The sequence below is a fragment of the Schistocerca cancellata genome, chromosome 11 (genome assembly GCF_023864275.1).
Source record: "Schistocerca cancellata isolate TAMUIC-IGC-003103 chromosome 11, iqSchCanc2.1, whole genome shotgun sequence".
NCBI lineage: Eukaryota > Metazoa > Arthropoda > Insecta > Orthoptera > Acrididae > Schistocerca > Schistocerca cancellata.
In genome coordinates, this window is record NC_064636.1 from 106,658,779 (window position 1) to 106,678,555 (window position 19,777).

Sequence of the window (19,777 nt, forward strand, 5' to 3'; positions counted from 1 at the left end):
ATCTTGCGACCCATTTTGCAGTGGCTTCAGCATCAGCCTCCTATCCAGCTGCTTTCCTTCACCTGAAACAGCGGGCTGAAGCTTCCACCTTATGTTTTACCCCTTGTGAGTCAGAATCTTACAACGAACCTTTTACTGAATGGGAATTTCTTTCTGCACTTTCTTCTTCTCATGATACAGCCCCCGGCCCAGATTCCATTCATAACCAACTGCTTCAACATCAGTGCTCCACAACGGCAACATCTTCTTCAGGTGTTTAACCGTATTTGGCTCCAGGGTGACTTCCCTTCTCAGTGGAAGGATAGCATCGTGGTTCCTGTCCTTAAGCCTGGTAAGAACCCCCTATCTGTTGACAGCTATCGGCCAATTAGTTTGACCAATGTTGTTTGTAAGTTACTTGAATGGATGGTAGCCCATCGGCTCAATTGGGTCCTCGAATCTCGGGATCTATTGTCCCCTTAGCAGTGTGGCTTTCGAGAGGGACGGTCTCCAATCGATCATTTACTTTGCTTGGAATCCGCAGTTCGGCAGGCTTTTTCCCACCACCGCCATTTAGTTGCAGTGTTTTTTGACCTTCGCAATGCCTATGACACGGCCTGGCGTCATCACATCTTACTTACCCTTCATCAGTGGGGTCTTTGGGAACCACTCCCGATTTTTATCCGCCAGTTCCTGTTCCATCGGTCATTCAGAGTTAGAGTTGGTACTGTTTTTAGTTCTCCACGGACCCAGGAGACAGGCATCCCACAGGGTTCTGTCTTGAGTGTCCTTTTCCTCATTGCTATCGATGGACTTGTGGCCTCTGTCGGTCCTTTGGTCGCCCCTGCCCTGTATGTGGATGATTTCTGCATTTGGGTTAGTTCCTCTTCGATGGCATCTGCAGAGCGGCAGCTCCGGAGAGCTATACGGCGTGCCTCTGCATGGACCCTCTCACATGGGTTCCAATTCTCTCCTCTAAAATCGCGGGTGGTCCACTTCTGTCGCTGTGCTACAATCCACCCTGATCCAGAGCTCTATCTCGATGCCCACCGATTGCCTGTGGTCCCACAGTTTCGTTTCCTGGGTCTTCTTTTTGACAACAAGCTCACTTGGCTGCCCCATATCAGACATCTGAAGGTAGGATGTTTCCGAAACTCAATGTCCTTCACTTCCTTGCCCACTCCTCTTGGGTTGTGGACCGTTCCCTCCTTCTCCATCTTTAACATGCTCTAGTTCTGTCTCGCTTGGACTATGGTTGTCAAGTTTATGGTTCAGCTGCTCCTTCCACACAGTACGTGCTGGATCGAGCCCACCATCGTGGTATCCGTCTGGCCACCGGTGCCTTCCCTACTAGCCCTGTTGATAGTCTCCCGGTTGAAGCTGGGATCCCCCCCCCCCTTTCTGTTCGGCGGTCCCAGCTTCTGGTGTCTTATGCACTATCCATTCCTCTCCCACTCATCCTTCCTATTCTATCCTGTTCCCAGACCATGGACGTCGCCCACCCGACTCCCGCCCTCGGGCGGGTTTACCGGTTGGGCTCCGCCTTGCGCCTCTTTGCCGTGATTTTCAGCTTCCTTCTTTGTCCTGCCTTCCTCGCTCCATCCCATCCAACCCCCCTTGGTTAGTTCCTCAGCCTCGAATTAGGATGGATCTCCGCCGAGGTCCAAAAGATTCCATCCCTCTGGTGGTGTTCCGTTCCTTTTTCCGCCAAATTTTATGGGAGTTTCGGGATGCCGTTGTTTTTACACTGATGGCTCTAAATCTGCTGCTCATGTGGGGTATGCCTTCACGTCCTCTGTCGGTACGGAAAATCATCTGCTGCCACCTACATGTGGGGTGTTTACTGCGGAATTGATGGCAATTTCCCAGGCCCTTACCTTTATTAAACAGTCCCAACACAACCGCGTTTTGTTATGTACGGATTCGATGAGTGGCCTTCTTGCTATTGACCGGTGTTTTCCGCGCCATCCCTTGGTCTCTGCCATCCATGACCATCTCGCTAATATTCACCGTGCTGCTTGTTCCATTGACTTCCTTTGGGTCCCTGGCCATGTGGGTATCCCGGGTAATGAGCTCGCTGATCGTTTGGCTGGGGGAGCAGTCACTTACCCCCCGTTTTCTGTAACCCCTCCTGCAGCGGATTTATGGCTTCACATCAAATCCCACTTCGCACAGTCATGGGCCAATTCTTGGGAGGCTACTCCCCTGTCTAATAAACTTCGTGTGATTAAGGTGGCACCAGGCCCGTGGCGTTCTTCCTTTCGCCTCTCCCGAAAGTACTCGACAACACTGTGTCGTCTCCGCATTGGCCATAGCAGGCTGACCCATGGTTTTCTTTTGCGTGATGAGCCACCCCCACTTTGTGGTTGTGGAGCCTTCCAGTCGATAGCCCACATTTTGGTTGAATGCCCCCTTCTTTTGGCTCTGCGTGCTAAGTACAGACTCCCCTACACTTTACCTTTGATGTTGGCTGACGATTCCCGGATGGTCTCTCTAGTTCTCGGTTTCCTCTGGGAAAGTGGTTTTTATTCTCAGTTTTAAGGTTTTTAATCTCTCTCTGGTATTGGGGCAGGACGGCGAGTGTTTGGGTGTCTCCCACTGTAAGCAGTGTTGGAAGATTCCCGATTCACCTCCCTGACCGAAATCCTCTTTTCTTCCCCTTTTACTCTGTTTTTACCCTTTTTTTTAAGGCTTGGTTAGTCTCCTTTTCCCATATGTACTTTCTACATTCTAGCGGTTGTACCTTTTAAGTCACAGGTGGTCTTGCCTATGCTGCTTCAGCATAGCGTTGGGTTCGTTCTCTTGCTGACTTCCGTCGTTTTGTTTTTAACATTGACAACATGACTGCCCCTTTACGTTTTTAGCCTTTTCCCTTTTATTGTCCTGACTTTCCTGAGATGTCACATTAGCGGAATGGACCACATGTGGAACAAGGGACTGATGACCTTGCTGTTTGGTCCCTTAAGCCTCAAACAACCAACCAACCAACCAACCAACCAATAATCATAGCTCTTGATTCACTGCTGTGTAAGCTGGAAGTTCAGATGTGGTGGTGAACATACAGTGGTAGCAATTATGACAATGCATGTAATTCAGTCAGTAGCTGGTCATGTTGGATGGGTGCAAGAGTGTGCCACGGAAACAATCTGCAAGTTCTTAATACTCCTTATAATACATAAGGCAGCAGCCCACTACAGGATGGCTGCAGCTCGGCCAAGGAATTCTTCTGCCTCGAATAGTGTTGGACCGGTGTTGGCCAATTGCAGTGTGTGTAGTGGCAGCTCCAGTATCGAACAGCTTCAAGGGGGCATGCTGTGTCGTGTTAGAGAAGTGGTGCTCACAGAAACGACTTTAGTATAAATGGGTTTGGTACAAGTACTCCGTCGAGCTGTGTGTGTTTGGCCTGAGCTATGCCTTTTGGCATGTACATTAGACTTCCACAGCTGCCAGTGTGGAACGATTGTCAAATTTGCTGCTTGAGTACTCCTGTGTTAACTATTCCTACGTGTGCCAGGTTGACACAGCAACATTTCAAGGCTATGCTATATTTCGTAAAGCATCACTCTATGCTTGCCTGCTGCGATTTCTTTCTTACGAGCGTTTCTTCAAATTCTTCTAGTTTTTCCTGCCCAGTTTTGCTTTGTTTCCTGCACTTGTCTACTTCATTCTTTAGTGGCCTCTACTTCTGTACTCGTATCATTATCTGTTTCCTCTTCACAAAGATTTCTTCAACTTTCCTTTCCTGTACCTGCATTTGTCTTTCCCTGTTCTTTAATAGGCAGTGTTAGAGAAGTCCATTCTCATTCAACTGGCAAACTAGCATTTTATTCCTCTGTACTTGAGTACCTTACTTGATTACACACAGATTCTTGCTGATGGTTCCCTTAAGCTTCATCATATTCAATGTCATAGCTAAACTGTGATTTGAGTTCACATCTGTTTTTTTTTATATGCTTTACAGTTCAACATTTGATTTCAGGAGCCCCATCTTGTCATGACATAATCCAGATGAAATCCTTACCTAGACACCAGGCCTTTACTATATTCGCCTGTCTCTCCTCTTATTAGCCAAATCCACCGAGGCACAAAAGTGCTCATATGAATGTCCCAGCTTATGTAGATTTAAAGCAACTCCACCATATAGAAAATAAGTTAGAAAGGAGCTGGGGGTGCCTTGCATGGGGAGTGGTGTGGAGAGAACCAGCTGCTAATTAAAGAGGTGATCCAAGAAAATGGACTTCAGTGATAAGATCGTGTGGTAAGCTTAGTGTATTTGGAATAGTAGTCGCCTTAGTGTCATTGTAATGTCTGAAATGTTTCGATCAGGTGGTTGTGTGTGAAACAAACTGTCACTATATGGTGAGGCTGTATCACGAAATTTGCAAATAACTAGACTGAGCTGTTTGGCCTCATATCAGAAAAATGTCTTTAAATACCTGCAGATGGTATTAGTTGTAAGGCATACGTGCATGCACTGATATTTGCCGCAAGAAGCATCCATTTCAATGTAGACCAAAGACTGGTACGTAACAGGAACTGACTTGCAGGAGTCAATGTGAAAATAAATATGGCAGGATAATTTCTTGAGTGATTGAATAAAGCAATTTTTAATGGATAGTTAAATGAATTTGATTAAGTCGATATAACAGCACCTCTGTAGCTTAATACAGTTTCACACTATTTTTGGATTGTAGGAGAATATTAGGTTTCTTGCTGGATGGATAAGCATTGAGAACAGTTTTTTCCTGTATGATAGCTTTCTCTGTCAGGTACGTGTGCTTGCAGTATTGAGAGAATTTTTGTTTTGTGCTGCAGCCTTTCCAGAGAGGAAAGCCGCAGCGAGCTGATGGAAGCAGCTGAGGACTGGGACATGGAGGAGGTCATCGCTCTGGTGGCGGCAGGGGCGGACGTGGGGGCGAGAGGAGAGTGCGAGACTACTGCTCTGCACTGGGCAGCAGAGAGCGGGCACTTGGAAGCGGTGAAGTGCCTGCTGGGGGCTGGGGCAGAGGTGGACGCCAGAGACAACAGACAAGTCACACCTCTGCACTTGGCTGCATATGAGGGCCACACACCTGTGGTGCGACTGCTGCTTGGGGCATCAGCTGACCCCAACGCTAGAGATGCTCTAGGGAGGACACCACTGCACGATGCCGCAAGAGAGGGCCATTTAGATGTGGCGACTGCACTGCTTGAGGCAGGGGCAAACAGTGGGGTCAGGGATCCAAAGTAAGACAAGCCCCCTGGTTATCGTCAGAGAGCAAAATAAGCAGAGATATGCCAACATGAAATTATCTGTGCAACAAATGACTGTGGAAGAAACTTGAAACAGTTTTTTTACACTTCTTCTTGATAAGTTTTAATAAAGAATGCAAAAATTTGATCCTGCAGTCTCTTATTTGGGCCCATCTCTAGTAATACTACAGCAAAACTCGGGTACATATAGATATGACTACTCTGCATTAACAAGAGGCTGCAAGCCATCGCTTACTTTAATTATAAATATATCTGAGTGACGCTAAATGTTAATGTCTTTACATACAGAAAAATACTCTCAACAATCTTCAAATTGTGGGCTACATAATTTTTTATTTATGAAATTAATGAATTTACTAATGACATTTTTATTGCCTATATCTGCACTCACTTTCATAACTCAAATTAACTAATTTAATAAAATTAACCATTTATTACCACAAAAAATAAAAACGATAATAGTTCAGGCATATGAGGACAGTGGCATATTCATCCTTTTATAGCTACAACCAACTGATAACTCTTACAAAAAGCACACAAATCAGAAAAATGGATGGTTCTTGATTGACAAGGCATTCATTGGGGTGGAAACTATACAAATTCTCTTATGAATTAATCTTTTTTACAATGCAATCTTTGTTTACATGAATCTACTGAGAGGTTCAATTTTATTCAAATGGATTAAACTGCGACCACCCTTGTTACACTTGGTATGTCAAATGATATGCAGTTCTACTACAGGGTGTTTCAAAAATGACTGGTTATTTGAAACGGCAATAAAAACTAAACGAGCAGCGATAGAAATACACCGTTTGTTGCAATATGCTTGGGACAACAGTAAATTTTCAGGCAGACAAACTTTCGAAATTACAGTAGTTACAATTTTCAACAACAGATGGCGCTGCGGTCTGGGAAACTCTATAGTACGATATTTTCCACATATCCACCATGCGAAGCAATAATATGGCGTAGTCTCTGAATGAAATTACCCGAAACCTTTGACAACGTATCTGGCGGAATGGCTTCACATGCAGATGAGATGTACTGCTTCAGCTGTTCAATTGTTTCTGGATTCTGGCGGTACACCTGGTTTTCAAGTGTCCCCACAGAAAGAAGTCACAGGGGTTCATGTCTGGCGAATAGGGAGGCCAATCCACGCCGCCTCCTGTATGTTTCGGATAGCCCAAAGCAATCACACGATCATCGAAATATTCATTCAGGAAATTAAAGACGTCGGCCGTGCGATGTGGCCGGGCACCATCTTGCATAAACCAAGAGGTGTTCGCAGTGTCGTCTAAGGCAGTTTGTACCGCCACAAATTCACGAAGAATGTCCAGATAGCGTGATGCAGTAATAGTTTCGGATCTGAAAAATGGGCCGATGATTCCTTTGGAAGAAATGGCGGCCCAGACCAGTACTTTTTGAGGATGCAGGGACGATGGGACTGCAACATGGGGCTTTTCGGTTCCCCATATGCGCCAGTTCTGTTTATTGATGAAGCCGTCCAGGTAAAAATAAGCTTCGTCAGTAAACCAAATGCTGCCCACATGCATATCACCATCATCAATCCTGTGCACTATATCGTTAGCGAATGTCTCTCGTGCAGCAATGGTAGCGGCGCTGAGGGGTTGCCGCGTTTGAATTTTGTATGGATAGAGGTGTAAACTCTGGTGCATGAGACGATACGTGGACGTTGGCGTCATTTGGACTGCAGCTGCAACACGGCGAACGGAAACCTGAGGCCACTGTTGGATCACCTGCTGCACTAGCTGCGCGTTGCCCTCTGTGGTTGCCATACGCGGTCGCCCTACATTTCCAGCACGTTCATCCGTCACGTTCCCAGTCCGTTGAAATTTTTCAAACAGATCCTTTATTGTATCGCTTTTCGGTCCTTTGGTTACATTAAACCTCCGTTGAAAACTTCGTCTTGTTGCAACAACACTGTGTTCTAGGCGGTGGAATTCCAACACCAGAAAAATCCTCTGTTCTAAGGAATAAACAATGTTGTCTACAGCACACGTGCACGTTGTGAACAGCACACGCTTACAGCAGAAAGACGACGTACAGAATGGCCCACCCACAGACTGCGTTGTCTTCTATATCGTTCACATCGCTTGCAGCGCCATCTGTTGTTGAAAATTGTAACTACTGTAATTTCGAAAGTTTGTCCGCCTGAAAATGTACTGTTGTCCCAAGCATATTGCAACAAACGGTGTATTTCTATCGCTGCACTTTTAGTTTTTATTTCCGTTTCAAATATACCGGTCATTTTTGAAACACCCTGTTTCAGTGAAGTTGGAAACTGCCACTGGCTCTTAGTCCACCACAAGTTGCACACCACATGTCTCATCCACTAGGTAAAGACCTGAAGTTCCCCTCCAGAGGAGGACCAGAAGACACTGTCATTTTCCACCAAGCCTTGGCACAGGAGCCAAATTAGCAAAAAAGCGTCTAGCTGTACAAACCAATCTAACTATCCTCTACTCACTCAGTCTCCTCCCTTGACTGTTCTGTTGTCTGGGTAGCCAATCCGGACACAGCACAGGGTTCCCACACTGGAGAGTATCTGCTTTGCATTTCATAAGAGCAGCCAATCAGCGACTCAAAATCGCTTTCGTCTGAAAAAGATTTTAAGACTAAGGAGGTGTCTTTCTCACAGTAATTATGGCCGTGTTTTGGCAAAAAGTCTACCTAGATGGGAAAACAGTCTTTTATGGAGAGATCTAATCTTTCCAGGCCGACCACTTCCAGTTTCTGAAAGAAGCTGTTAAGCTTACCAGTCAGTCTCCCCTCCCCCACCCCCCCACCCATGAAATGAAATGTGTTTTTGCGCGCTCACTAAAAGAAGCTGCTGACTTCCTGGCGTCAGGCGAGTAGCAGTCTTGCCTCCACTAAACACGTGCACCAGCCATTCTGTCCGTATCGTCCCAGCTCCAAATTTGAGAATGCTTGGATTTAACCATAGCACTGTTTGCACAAGAGATCAGACTCCAGTAGTCTCTTTTAAATGGTTTCCTCCACCCACTTTTTGTCAACTGGCTACCTTGTCGATGTCTTTCACCTGGCCCAGATAAAATTTTTGGGGAACCAGCGCTCTCCTGCTCTGATCGTAAGTGGAAAGAGGGGAGTGCCATGGCCTGAAGCCCCTCTCAGGGTACAATCCACAGAGCGCCGCTTCCCAGAATCACTTGCACAGTCAGGTCGTTGGACACAGGATGTATGGCCTGCAATCCACCTTTCTTCCTATTCTCCATCGCCTCCACTACAGCTCCTCAGGTAAAAGTTCTCTGCAGGCTATACATGCAGCTCTATGAACATTATGCCCACAATTACCTCATTTAAAAAGTCATAAACCACACATACCAAATTTAGTACTGGGAAAACATACCTAGCTCCCTGTTGACAAATAATTTCACACTTTATTGAAGAGGTTAGTGTGACATGGAGCAGAAGAAATTGACACTCTAACTGGGTATTGAGAATGAAATGCCAGACCTTGACAACTTTGCAAACCAGAAATACAACACCCTATCTTGACCTCATTCAAGTAGGTGTCATACACTGACTGCTGCATGACTGCAAAATTTTTGTGGTTTGCTGGGTGTCAGAATTTTTCCTATGGCCCCTCAGGTCTTTGACATACTCTGACCATAAATACGAAGATTGAATGGTTAAAAGTTCATGAAGACATTTGACTAATGCATTTACAAAGAGGCTGTCAGATGATAGGTTTCCCTAACCCCAATACAGTATCGTTGAGCATTGAGCTTTCTCTGCCTCAGATATTTTGTTTCCCTTGTCCAAGCATTGTGATTCAACCTTCCATATACACAACAAAATGACAAATCCTAGCCAAGCATTCAGCAAAACTTTCTTTTAGTACAACAGAGTAAATGGTGTTGACATAAAATAAACGCAATTCACGTGACATGTGTAACATAGTGAGACTTACAGAAATGACACAGGCAGTTTAATTATTAGTGTATTTGTTGTGTGATCTTTCGTCAGTTTTAGATTTTAAGTGAGAGTGACCTTGTACCACAATACACACCTTAAACTAATAAAAAAATACAGCGCAGGACACAAAAATAAGAATTAAAAACACAAACAGTCTAATCCTGCTCCCTTCTCAAGGGTGTTCATGAAGTTCAAAAATTAACTTAACATTAGACAAATAAACACAGCACTAGTGAAGATGTGCGTAACAGGTTGGATGTGGCTGGTGTAGTGCGTGAGTTCGTGCTAAGAAAAGTGTTAGCCCCCTTTACATATCAGTGATGGCAGCATGGTGGGGCAGAACTTGTCACTAGTCTATGGCAGCAACAGGTAGGCATCTGGACTATTGACAGAGATGGGCAGCACACACAGTTACTCTTGTTAAAGACAGTCCTTCAGCAGCAGTTGTCAGTGTTGTGGCAATTGCTGTGAGACATAAATTGCCTGGTCTGGCGCTCTCCAGTCCCTCCTTCCTTGTCAGGTCCCTGGAGACCCTTGTCAGTGGTGGCCCCAGGTCGTTGCATGACTTTAGGGGCGACCCTCTGTTACTTGTTGGCTGCAGATGAGGCACCCCTGTGGTCTCCCTCTCTCTCTCTCTCTCTCTCTCTCTCTCTCTCTCTCTGATACAGGTGAACGGAATGAGTAGGATTCTGCCTGCGCCTCCATCGTCCTTCAGCTGCCTCGGTGTCATGTTGGCCAGCTACCTGTCCTGTTGCCTAGAGCAACAGTTGGGCTCTCACCTGGGGACATCGCCCCCTGCTGTGACGTCACGCTGGCAGCAGCACCCAAGGCTTTGCTATGACGCCCGAGCCCTGCCAGCATTGATATGGTCACCTGCACTATGCCAAGCCACGTCCAGCCATGGTCTATCACTCGATCCTCCTTTGGAACACTGTAGTCCTCTGCATAATCCTTTGTACATGTTTCAGTGCCATGTTTCACAATGAATGTTTACAAAAACACATACATAGAAAATCATAACAAAAACATGAACTGATAGTCATTAAACTTCAAAATATTACTTACGTGAAGAAAAGTGCCTTACTGATTTTTCATTTAATTCGTGTACCAAATATTATGAATCTTTTATCTAAAAAAACCATAATCCTTTTTCTAGTTGTCAAGCTGTGTTGCTGTTGCATAAGTCAGTGTTACGGTATTTTCGCAACACTAGTGCACCCCAATGGGCTAAGCCGGCACAGCCTACGAATTCATACTTAAAGCGCTCACACCATGCAGCACTTACTTACAAATGTTCTACCCATTCCCAAGTGTGGCTACTTCTGACCTTTCTACTTTATGCTACTCTGGACTGTGATACTTCTCCTGATGCAAAGTTATTGGATGGTTATGCTGATGCGGATATGTGGTGCAGAATTAGGGTCGAATACTGCTCACCATTTGTGCTGTCACTATAGGTCATAAATTGCACGAATTCACCTTTCCCAACCAGTAATGCACACAATATCAACCCCCCCCTCCCACCCTTCCTCATCCTCCCAGGGAGCTCGCCATTCTTTGGTTGGTTCGTGCTTGGCTACTATGGAGCCCCAGCCTTTGCAGAATTTCCCTTGTGCTGCATGTCTATCTTCTTGCTATTCTTTTTTCCCCCTCCCTTGTGGAACATGTCTGGGGTATTGTTGGGAATGTTGCGCATTCTGTAACTGATGTACGAAGTCACACCTTTGTTTTTCGCTCTCCTTTCCTTTCTTAGTTTCCCTTCTCTTGTTCCTCTGCTTTGAGGATCCTCTTCTTCCCTGTACGCTCCTGAAGACTGGCACAGGCGTCTGACTCACAACAGGTGACAAGGTATCACGTAATTCCCAGCCCCGGGTCGACAGGTAGTGTTCGCACATACCCCCTGGTATAGGTCAGGCCCAGGCAGGAGTGATTGCCTGAGCTGTAACGTTCCCAAATTGCCGATTGGTCCTTCCATCAGGTGTTCAGGAGGTGTGGACAATCAGCTAAGGCATGTGCGCCCCCTTTGAAGGGGGCCCGCGATTGGAAAGAGTGCGCCATTGTAGATTCTGGCAATCATGGGGATTTCCTCATGAGTTATTCATCTTCCCACTCAACATCTACAAAACATAAATGCAATGAGGCTAATGATTCAAAGACCCTTCCCACTGCATCATGGTTCCTTGTGGTTTCATGTACTGAAGACGGTCAGTCCTTTCCCACATTAAATCTGTTCATTATTCAGAAAGGTGTTGATTCAATTGCTGGCCCTGTGAAATCCTGCTTTCATTTACGGAATTGCTTTAGGAGACCACTTTCGATTTTCAAGCACGACAACTGCTTGCTGCCACACTTCTCCATGGTTACCCTGTTTGTGTCAAGGCCCATAGAAGGTTGAATTCTTCCTGTGGTGTAATTTACACCAGGCTGCTCGAAGGTCTGAGGCCGAATTCAGATCTTACCTCTCTGATCAGTTTGTCTTTACCATCCATAGTGTATTGAAAAAGGTAGATTCCTCCTTAGTGCCCACCTGCACTCTTTCTCACCTTTGATAGAGTGGTGCTTCTGTCCAAGCTCAAAGCAGGCTATGAAATCATCACTGTCCGGCCATACATTCTGAATCCGATGTGCTGCTACCAGTGTCATCGCTTCAACCACATTAGAACGTCTTGTTGACACCCAGTCAAATGTGTCACCTGTGGTAGGGATGCACATGAGGGCAATTTCCACCTCCTCCTCCCCACTGTATGAACTGGAATGGCGGCCATGCCGCCACCTCTCGGAAGTGTCCAGTGTATCTCGATGAGTGGGCTGTTCAAGAGGCCTGGGTAAAGAAAAAGGTGCCTTATCCAGCAGCTTGCAGGTTAGTGGCTAGTTTCAGACCCAGCATTCTCCTGTCTGATGCCTATAGTTCTGTTCTTGTTACCCCTTGCTCCATGAAGGACATGGCCACGCAAACATGGGACCTCCAATTCAGTTCTGAGGTTGTGAAATCGCCCAGTGTCAAAGTAGCATCGCCTTCCCCCATCCAGCTGTGCAACAAATCGTCAAACACTCGCCTCAAGGGACGAAACCACCAGCTACACAACCAGTAGACCAGCAAGGACAGGAGGCATACTCCTGTGAAGACTTCCTCTATCCCTCCAGCGAAACAACACCCAAGCCTTCATCCAGCAAAAGCTCAAAGAAGGCTCCAAAGGCAAATGGTCTCCTTTGCCACCTCGAAGATCCTCTTTGATAGTGTTGGTTCATGTAACCTTAGCCTGGCCAGCCTCTGTGTCGCTGGTGCACACCAACAATCGTTATTCGGCGTTGGACTCCACAGACCGACCGACCGCACAAGCTGAAGCTTCTGTGGACCCCATGGAGCAGGATCCTCCTCTTTCTGTGTCCTGTAGTAGCTCCTCTTCCCTAGCTGCCAATAGGCAGCCGCCGATGTGACACCCTTATGTCTCTTCCTCATCATGACCATGACTCTCTGCCGATGGAACATTCACAGCGTTTGGTCCCACAAGGAGACTGCTTTTAGCGTCGCAGCGTCCCCTAGTAGTCTGCCTTCAGGAAACTAAATTGCGCCCTCAAGACTGGTTTGAGCTTTCACATTTCTTACCGATTCGTTTTGACCTTCCCCCTGAGGTCGGCATTCCCACTCGTGGGGGCTCATGCTGCTCATATGGGATTACATTTATAGTCAACCCATCTCCGTGACTACCAATCTTCAAGCTGTTGCAGTTCAGCTTTCCCTTCCTGACCTGACTTTTTCCACCTGTACTATGTCCCTCCATCATTTGCTGTCACCAGGGCAAACTTCCTTCACCTTATTAGGCAGCTACTTCCCCATTTCTGCTACTCGGTGACTTTAATACACATAACCTCCTTTGGGGTTCTCCCACGACCTGTCAGAGGGGTGTTCTCTTGCTGACCTTCTTAACCAACTCAACCTCTTCTGCCTTAATACTGGAGTACCCACTTCCCTTTCTGACTCTTTGCACACATATTCCCATTTGGACCTATCCTTATGCACTGCCCAACTTGCCCATCGTCTTGAGTGGTCCGTTCTGATACCTACTCAAGCGACCATTTCCCGTGTGCTATCTGTTTGCTGAGTCCTACCCCATCCACGTGCATGCCTAAACGACAGTTTCCTAAGGCTGACTGGCAGCTCTACTCCTCTGTGGCGGCCTTCGATGAACAATATTTCCCCATGTAAGTCTGCAGACAGTTAACTTCAATATTTCCCCAGTTGTGATGACCAGGAGGAATATCTCACAAACGTTATCCTTAATGGTGCAGAACGTTCCATCCCCCACACCTCCTCTCTACCGTGTCGTGTCCCAGTCTCTTGCTGGACTGAGGCATGGCGCGAATCAATTCGCGCATGTTGAGAGATCTCTGCTTTTTTAACCACTACCCTGCGCCGGCAAGCTGCATACATTATAAACAGATGTGTGCAAAGGGTCGTCGCGTTCTTCAGGGTAGCAAAAGAGCTAGCTGGACTTCGTTCACAAGTTCTTTTAACAGTTCCACACCTTCCTCTGTTGTGTGGGCCAATCTCTGGAACCCAGATCCACTCCCCAATTTCCGGCCGGACAGTCGATGACGATGTCATTGCGGACCCTATTGCTATCTCCACAGCTGATGCCAGCAGAGGTTCGAGTCCTCCCTCGGGCATGGGTGTGTGTGTTTGTCCTTAGGATAATTTAGGTTAAGCAGTGTGTAAGCTTAGGGACTGATGACCTTAGCAGTTAAGTCCTATAAGATTTCACACACATTTGGAAAATTTTTTTGCCATCTAAAACACCTTGGGCCCCATTTGCGGAAGTTTTGAGCACTTCCCACTATCACCCTCCCTTCCTCCATTGGAAACGAGCGAATGAGGCTTGGGCGATGCCCTTCTCTTCTCCGAATCGTGCTACAATGCCGTCGTTTATATGAGATCCCCCGCCCCCAGGGCCAGACACTATTCACATTCAGATGTTGCAGCATCTTTCTCTCGTGGGCAAGCACTTTCTGCTTAACATGTACAACTGCATCTGGGCAGAGGGCACATTTCCTGCACGCTGGCATGAAGCCACCGTCATATCCATACATAAGCCCAGTAAGGACAACAAACTTCCTAGTTACTGCCCCATCTCTCTTGCCAGTTGCGTTTTCAAGGTAATGGAACCCATGATTCATGCCCAACTGGTGTGGTGGCTCGAGTCTTGACATTTACTAATGAATGCACAGTGTGGATTTCGAGCACGGCGTTCTGCAGTTGACCATCTCGTTACTTTGCCCACCCATGTCATGAAGGGTTTTCTGTAGAAATCCCAGACTGTGGCCGTGATTTTCGATTTGGGGTAGGCTTATGAAACCTGCTGGAGAATTGGTCTCCCCCATACTATTTACACATGGGGCTTCCGTGGGCGCCTGCCCTGTTTTCTTCAGGCATTTTTACGAGTTTTCAAGGTGCATTTGAGTTCTGCCTTGTCGGACAGCTTTATCCAGGAAAATCATGTGCCTCAGTGTTCTTTTCTAAGAGTCATCATCTTTGCTATCGTCACTAACCCTATAATAACCTGTCTCCAACTGGGTACCTCCAGCTCTTTTTGTAGACGATTTTTCCATCTATTGCAGTTCTTCATGGACCTCTCCCTGAGCGGTGTCTTCAGCGGTGTCTTGATTATGCTTACTCCTGGACCATCGACAATGGCTTTCGCTTTTCCCCCGACAAAACCGTCTGTATGAATTTCTGGCGGTGCAAATGGTTCCTCCACCATCTCTATATCTTGGGTCTGTTGCCCTTTGTTCCTTGACACTACAAAATTTCTGGGGCATATGCTCGATAGGAAACTATCTTGTCCTCCCATATGTCATACCCTGCAGCCTGCTGAACGTGGTCCCTCAATCTCCTGTGTGTCCTGAATGGTACTCCCTGGGATGCTGATCGAACCACTCTCCTTCGTTTGTACCAGCCCCTTGTCTGTTCGAAAATCGCCTATGGGTGCTTTGTTTAAGCATCTGCATGCCCATCCCTCTTACACCATCTCAACACTATCCACCATTGCATCCATTTGGCCATGGGCGCCTTTTGCAACAGCCTGGTTAAGTCTGTATGTTGAAGCTGCTGGACTACCACTGTCCTACTTCTGTGACATTCTCCTCAGCAAGTATGCATGCTGTTAGTCTGCCATAAATGGCCACCCCTCCTATATCTCCTAATTTGATGATTCCTTTGATTGTCAGTATAGAGCTCGTCCCTCTTCTGTTACCTCCTGGAGTTCACTTTCGCCACTTGCTACAGCAGCTTAACTCCACATTACCTGCAACTTTCCCAGTGGGTGTAAACCCTTCACCATGTTGGCTTCGTGAAGTGGCCCATGTTAACTTTGGCCTTTATTTGCTTCCTAACGACACTACTCTAGCCTCTATCTCGTCCAGTTTTACAACCATCACATGGAACTTCACGATAGTACCTTTGTCTACATTGATTGCTGTTGGACGGACCATGGGGATGAGGTGTGCCTTCATCGTTGGCACCTGGCAGGTCTTTTGATATCAGCTTCCAGCCCACTCCTCAGTATTTACAGCCGAGCTCTTCACCTTGTACATGGAGTACAACCAGTGACACAGCCATTCCAATTGTGTCCTCTGCTCACTCACTCAGTGCCCTCCAAAGTCTCTATGCACTGTACGCTACACATCCCTTAGTGCAGAGGGTCCAGGAAAACTGTCACTGGCTCACTCTTCGTGGAGCCAGTGTCATGTTTCTGTGGGTGCCTGGTCATGTCAGTCTGCCAGGAAACAAGGCTGCTGACGCTGCTGCCAAGGCTGCAGTCCTCGTACTTCAGCCTGAAAGTACAAATATTCCCTCCAATCTCTGCATTGCCATCTGTCTGGTGGTGGTGTCCCTTTGGCGTAGCCAATAGTTCTCCCTTCATGGGAATAAGCTTTGGCTCATTAAGCCTCTCCCAGCGCCTTCGACGACCACCTCTTGGCCATTCCACTGAAGGGAGATTATTTTAACTCGGCTGTGTATTGGTCACTGCGTTTTTACCCATTGTCATTTGCTAATTGGTGCTACTGCACCACTTTGTACACATTCGCCAAAATTTTAACTGTCCGCCACTTTCTGCTGGAATGCCATTTTTTAACAATTCATGTTCCAGCTTGGATTTGCCAGCTGACTTATCAGCCATTTTAGCAAATGACGTGTGGGTTGTCGTCTGCCTTTTACTTTTTATCCTCTGAGGCAATATGATGGCCATCTAAGTTTTGGACCTCCATTTCTGCATGGTGTTTTTAGCTTTTTTCCCATGTGCCTTTACTTAGCTATTCCTATTGTCCATTGGAACTGACGTATAGTCATTTAACTCTATGTTCGTGTTCTATAGTTTTGACTTGGGTGCATATGACTCTGGTTGTTTTTTGCACCCAAAACAAAGCGAAACAAAACAATTCTACATCGTGAGAGCAGAATGGAGTGGTTTGCGGAACTCACTGACTTCAAATGTGGTCAGTTTATTCGCTGTCACTTGTCATACATCTGTACGTGAGATTTCCACACTCCTAAACATCCCTAGGTCCACTGTCTCTCCCTCCCCCCTCCCCATCCCCCTGCAGGTCTGGGGATTAGAATAGGCCCAAGGTATTCCTGCCTGACGTAAGAGGCGACTAAAAGGAGTCTCACACGTTTCGACTTTCGTGATGGTTGCCTGTTGGGTTTGACCTCCATTTTCAAAATTTTCCCGAAGAGCGAGCCAATTGGGAAGGGTGCCTTACATGGTGCATGGTTTCCATCGTGTATGGAGACATTTTCCATCCTTTGTCGACGTGGATCTTCACTTCTGCTCATTCTCCAGCTGTTGGGCAAGGTCACCCTTCTGGGTAAGTCTTCCTCCATCCATTGTACAGTATGGTATTCTACACTGACGATCATAATGGACTTATTTGCTTGGTTGCACCTGATATACAGCACAGTAGCCAGTCTGTTGTAGTGAGGCCGCCATGTACCCTGTTAGTTGTAGCCAACTGACCACACAGGTATCACTCTGCTGATACCTGCGCCGTTAACTCCCCATGTATGCCAAGGAGTAGAGTCCTATCACCCTGGGGCATCAGGACTCACAGCAATGACCATCGTGCCAGGTGGCCTTTGCTGTGGTTGGGTGGCGCCTGTGGAGAGGGCACCTGGTCGGAGTGGGTGGCATCAGGGCAGATGACATGCGATGAAGCATAGTACATCATCTCTTGCTGGTGGTCAAACACCAGCAGTCTCTAAGTGTTCCCAGGCTCAATTCAATGCACATAAGTATGACCCCAAATCGTTCCACTCCCTGGCGACACCATGGGAGAAATGTCAGGCTGAGGATGGCAGCAGCTCTTACTCACCTCAGTACCTTGTATGTTCGAGAGCTGATTGGGAATGCAGCCTCAGTCTTCTGTTTGGTGTTTAGAGCACAAGTTTAGGGAGGTGGAGAGCTTGTTCAAAATGAGATCTGGGTCAGTCTCGATCAAACCAGCATCCTCTGACCAGTAACTGGTGTTACTCGCTTGTGATAAGCTTAAATATGGTCCAGGGTATCACATTTCAGAGGGACCTTCTTTTGCAGTCTGATGACGAACTGCACGCCAATTTAGAGTGGCGAGGTGCAAATTTCATTTGGCATGTCTACTGGGGTCGGAGAGATAACCATGTTGTCACTGGTGTCTTCGTCTTAGCCTTAAAGGGTGATACACTACCCAAGAAGGTCAACATGATGGTCTACCACTGTGATGTAAAGCCCTATAACCCTCCCCCAATACAGTGCTTTAAATGCTGGAATTTCGGCATGTGTCTTCCTGCTATACTTCCAGCATCACATGTCGAGATTGCAGACGCCCATCACATCCAAATACTCCATGTGCCCTGCCTCCCATGTGTGTCAACTGCAGAGACCACCATTCGCGTTGCTCGCCTGACTGCAAGATAAGACCCTAGACCAACTGACCTACACTGAGGCTAAGGAAATTTGAATGCCTAGATCTTGTACGTATGATATCGCCTTATTCTGCCGCTACAACAGTTCTAATCCCATAGGTCCACCAACCCCAATCACCTCTGAGCCAGAAGACTACACCTGCCTCTTTGATGATGGTGGGGGCACTTCCTTCCCTCTTGCTCCTGGCCCACCTACTTCAGGAGCAGCACCCCCAACCTCTCTGCCAGAGAAGCATGTTTCGGCTCCTGTCGCTAGAAAGGGGTCCCTTGGATAGCTCCCTTCCCAGATTTCTGCTAGTGGGAAAGAGGACACCCACCAGTGGCTGAAGAGCAGCTGCTCATAGGGCTTCATGCTCATGCTCAGTTCCAGAGACTGATACAGTGAAGTCCTCCCAGCCAGGGAAACCCAAGGAGCAGCAAGAGAAATCCAAAAAGGAAGACCAAGGGAATAGCAGTGGCACCCAGACGACCGCTACCTAAGAGCTCTGTGTCTGCGGATGAGGTGGAGATTCTGGCGTTTACTGAGGACCTAGACCTCGCCAGACCCTCAGACATAATGGATATAGACTGCTCAGGCAATACGTTAGTGGCATCAGGTGACCCTGAAGCGTAAACTGCCTCATTGAATCTTCCATTCCTGTCCAGTCTCATGATGTCATACTCCAGTGGAATTGCAGCGGTTTTTTCCTCTGCCTGGTTGAGCTATGGCAACTGTTAAGCTTTACACCTGCTTTCTGCACTGCCCTCCAGGAAACCCGGTTCCCGGCAATGTGTACCCCTGCACTCTGCAGCTCCAAGGGATATTAAAGAAACTGTGGTGACTATAATAGTGTCAGGTGGTGGTAGCATTTATGTCTGTAGTGAAAATGTGCCCCTTCGAACTCCTCTTGAAGCTGTGGCTGTCAGAATAAGGACGATGGAGGAAATAACCGTCTGCAACATGTATCTTCCTCCACATGATGCAGTACCCCTGAATGTATTAGCTGCACTGATGGATCAGCTCCCTAAACCTTTCTTACTTTTGGGAGATTTTAACCCACATAATCCCTTGTGAGGTGGCACTGTGCTTACTGGCTGAGGCAGAGATGACGAAACTTTACTGTCTCATTTCGAGTTCTGCCTCTTAAACACTGGGACCGCCACACGTTCCAGTGTGGCTCATGGTACTTACTGGGCCATTGATTTATCAATTTGCAGCCCAGAACTTCTCCCAACTATCCACTGGAGAGCACATGACGAGCTGTGTAGCAGTGACCCCTTCCCCATCTTCCTGTCACTGCTGCTGCATCAGGCCTGTGGATGCCTGCCCAGATTGGCTTTAAACAAAGCGGACTAAGAAACTTTCACCTTTGCTGTCTAAATTGAATGTTCCCTGTACAGGAACATCGATGTGATGGTTGAGCAAATGACTACAACAATCCTTTCTGCTGCAGAAAACGCTATACCTCCCTCTTTAGGGAGCCCCCAGCGAAAGGCTGTCCCTTGGTGGTCACTAGAAGTCGCTGAAGCAATAAAGGAGTGGCGGCGAGCTCTACAGTGGCATAAATGGCACCCTTCCCTGGAGCACATAAAAGCCTTTAAACAGCTCCATACCCACATTCACTAACTTATCAAACGATGGCAGCAGGA

At 47.0% G+C, this 19,777-nt stretch overlaps 1 protein-coding gene across 1 annotated transcript in view; it reads left to right on the forward strand.

Moving 5' to 3' along the window:
• LOC126108290 (myotrophin-like) overlaps nt 1-5,209 on the forward strand; it is a 70,137-nt gene extending 64,928 nt beyond the window's left edge. The window contains exon 3 of the mRNA XM_049913513.1: nt 4,795-5,209. Coding sequence (XP_049769470.1) covers nt 4,795-5,209 — 415 coding nt within the window. The remainder of the gene's footprint in view (nt 1-4,794) is intronic.
• Nucleotides 5,210-19,777: the final 14,568 nt, after the last annotated feature.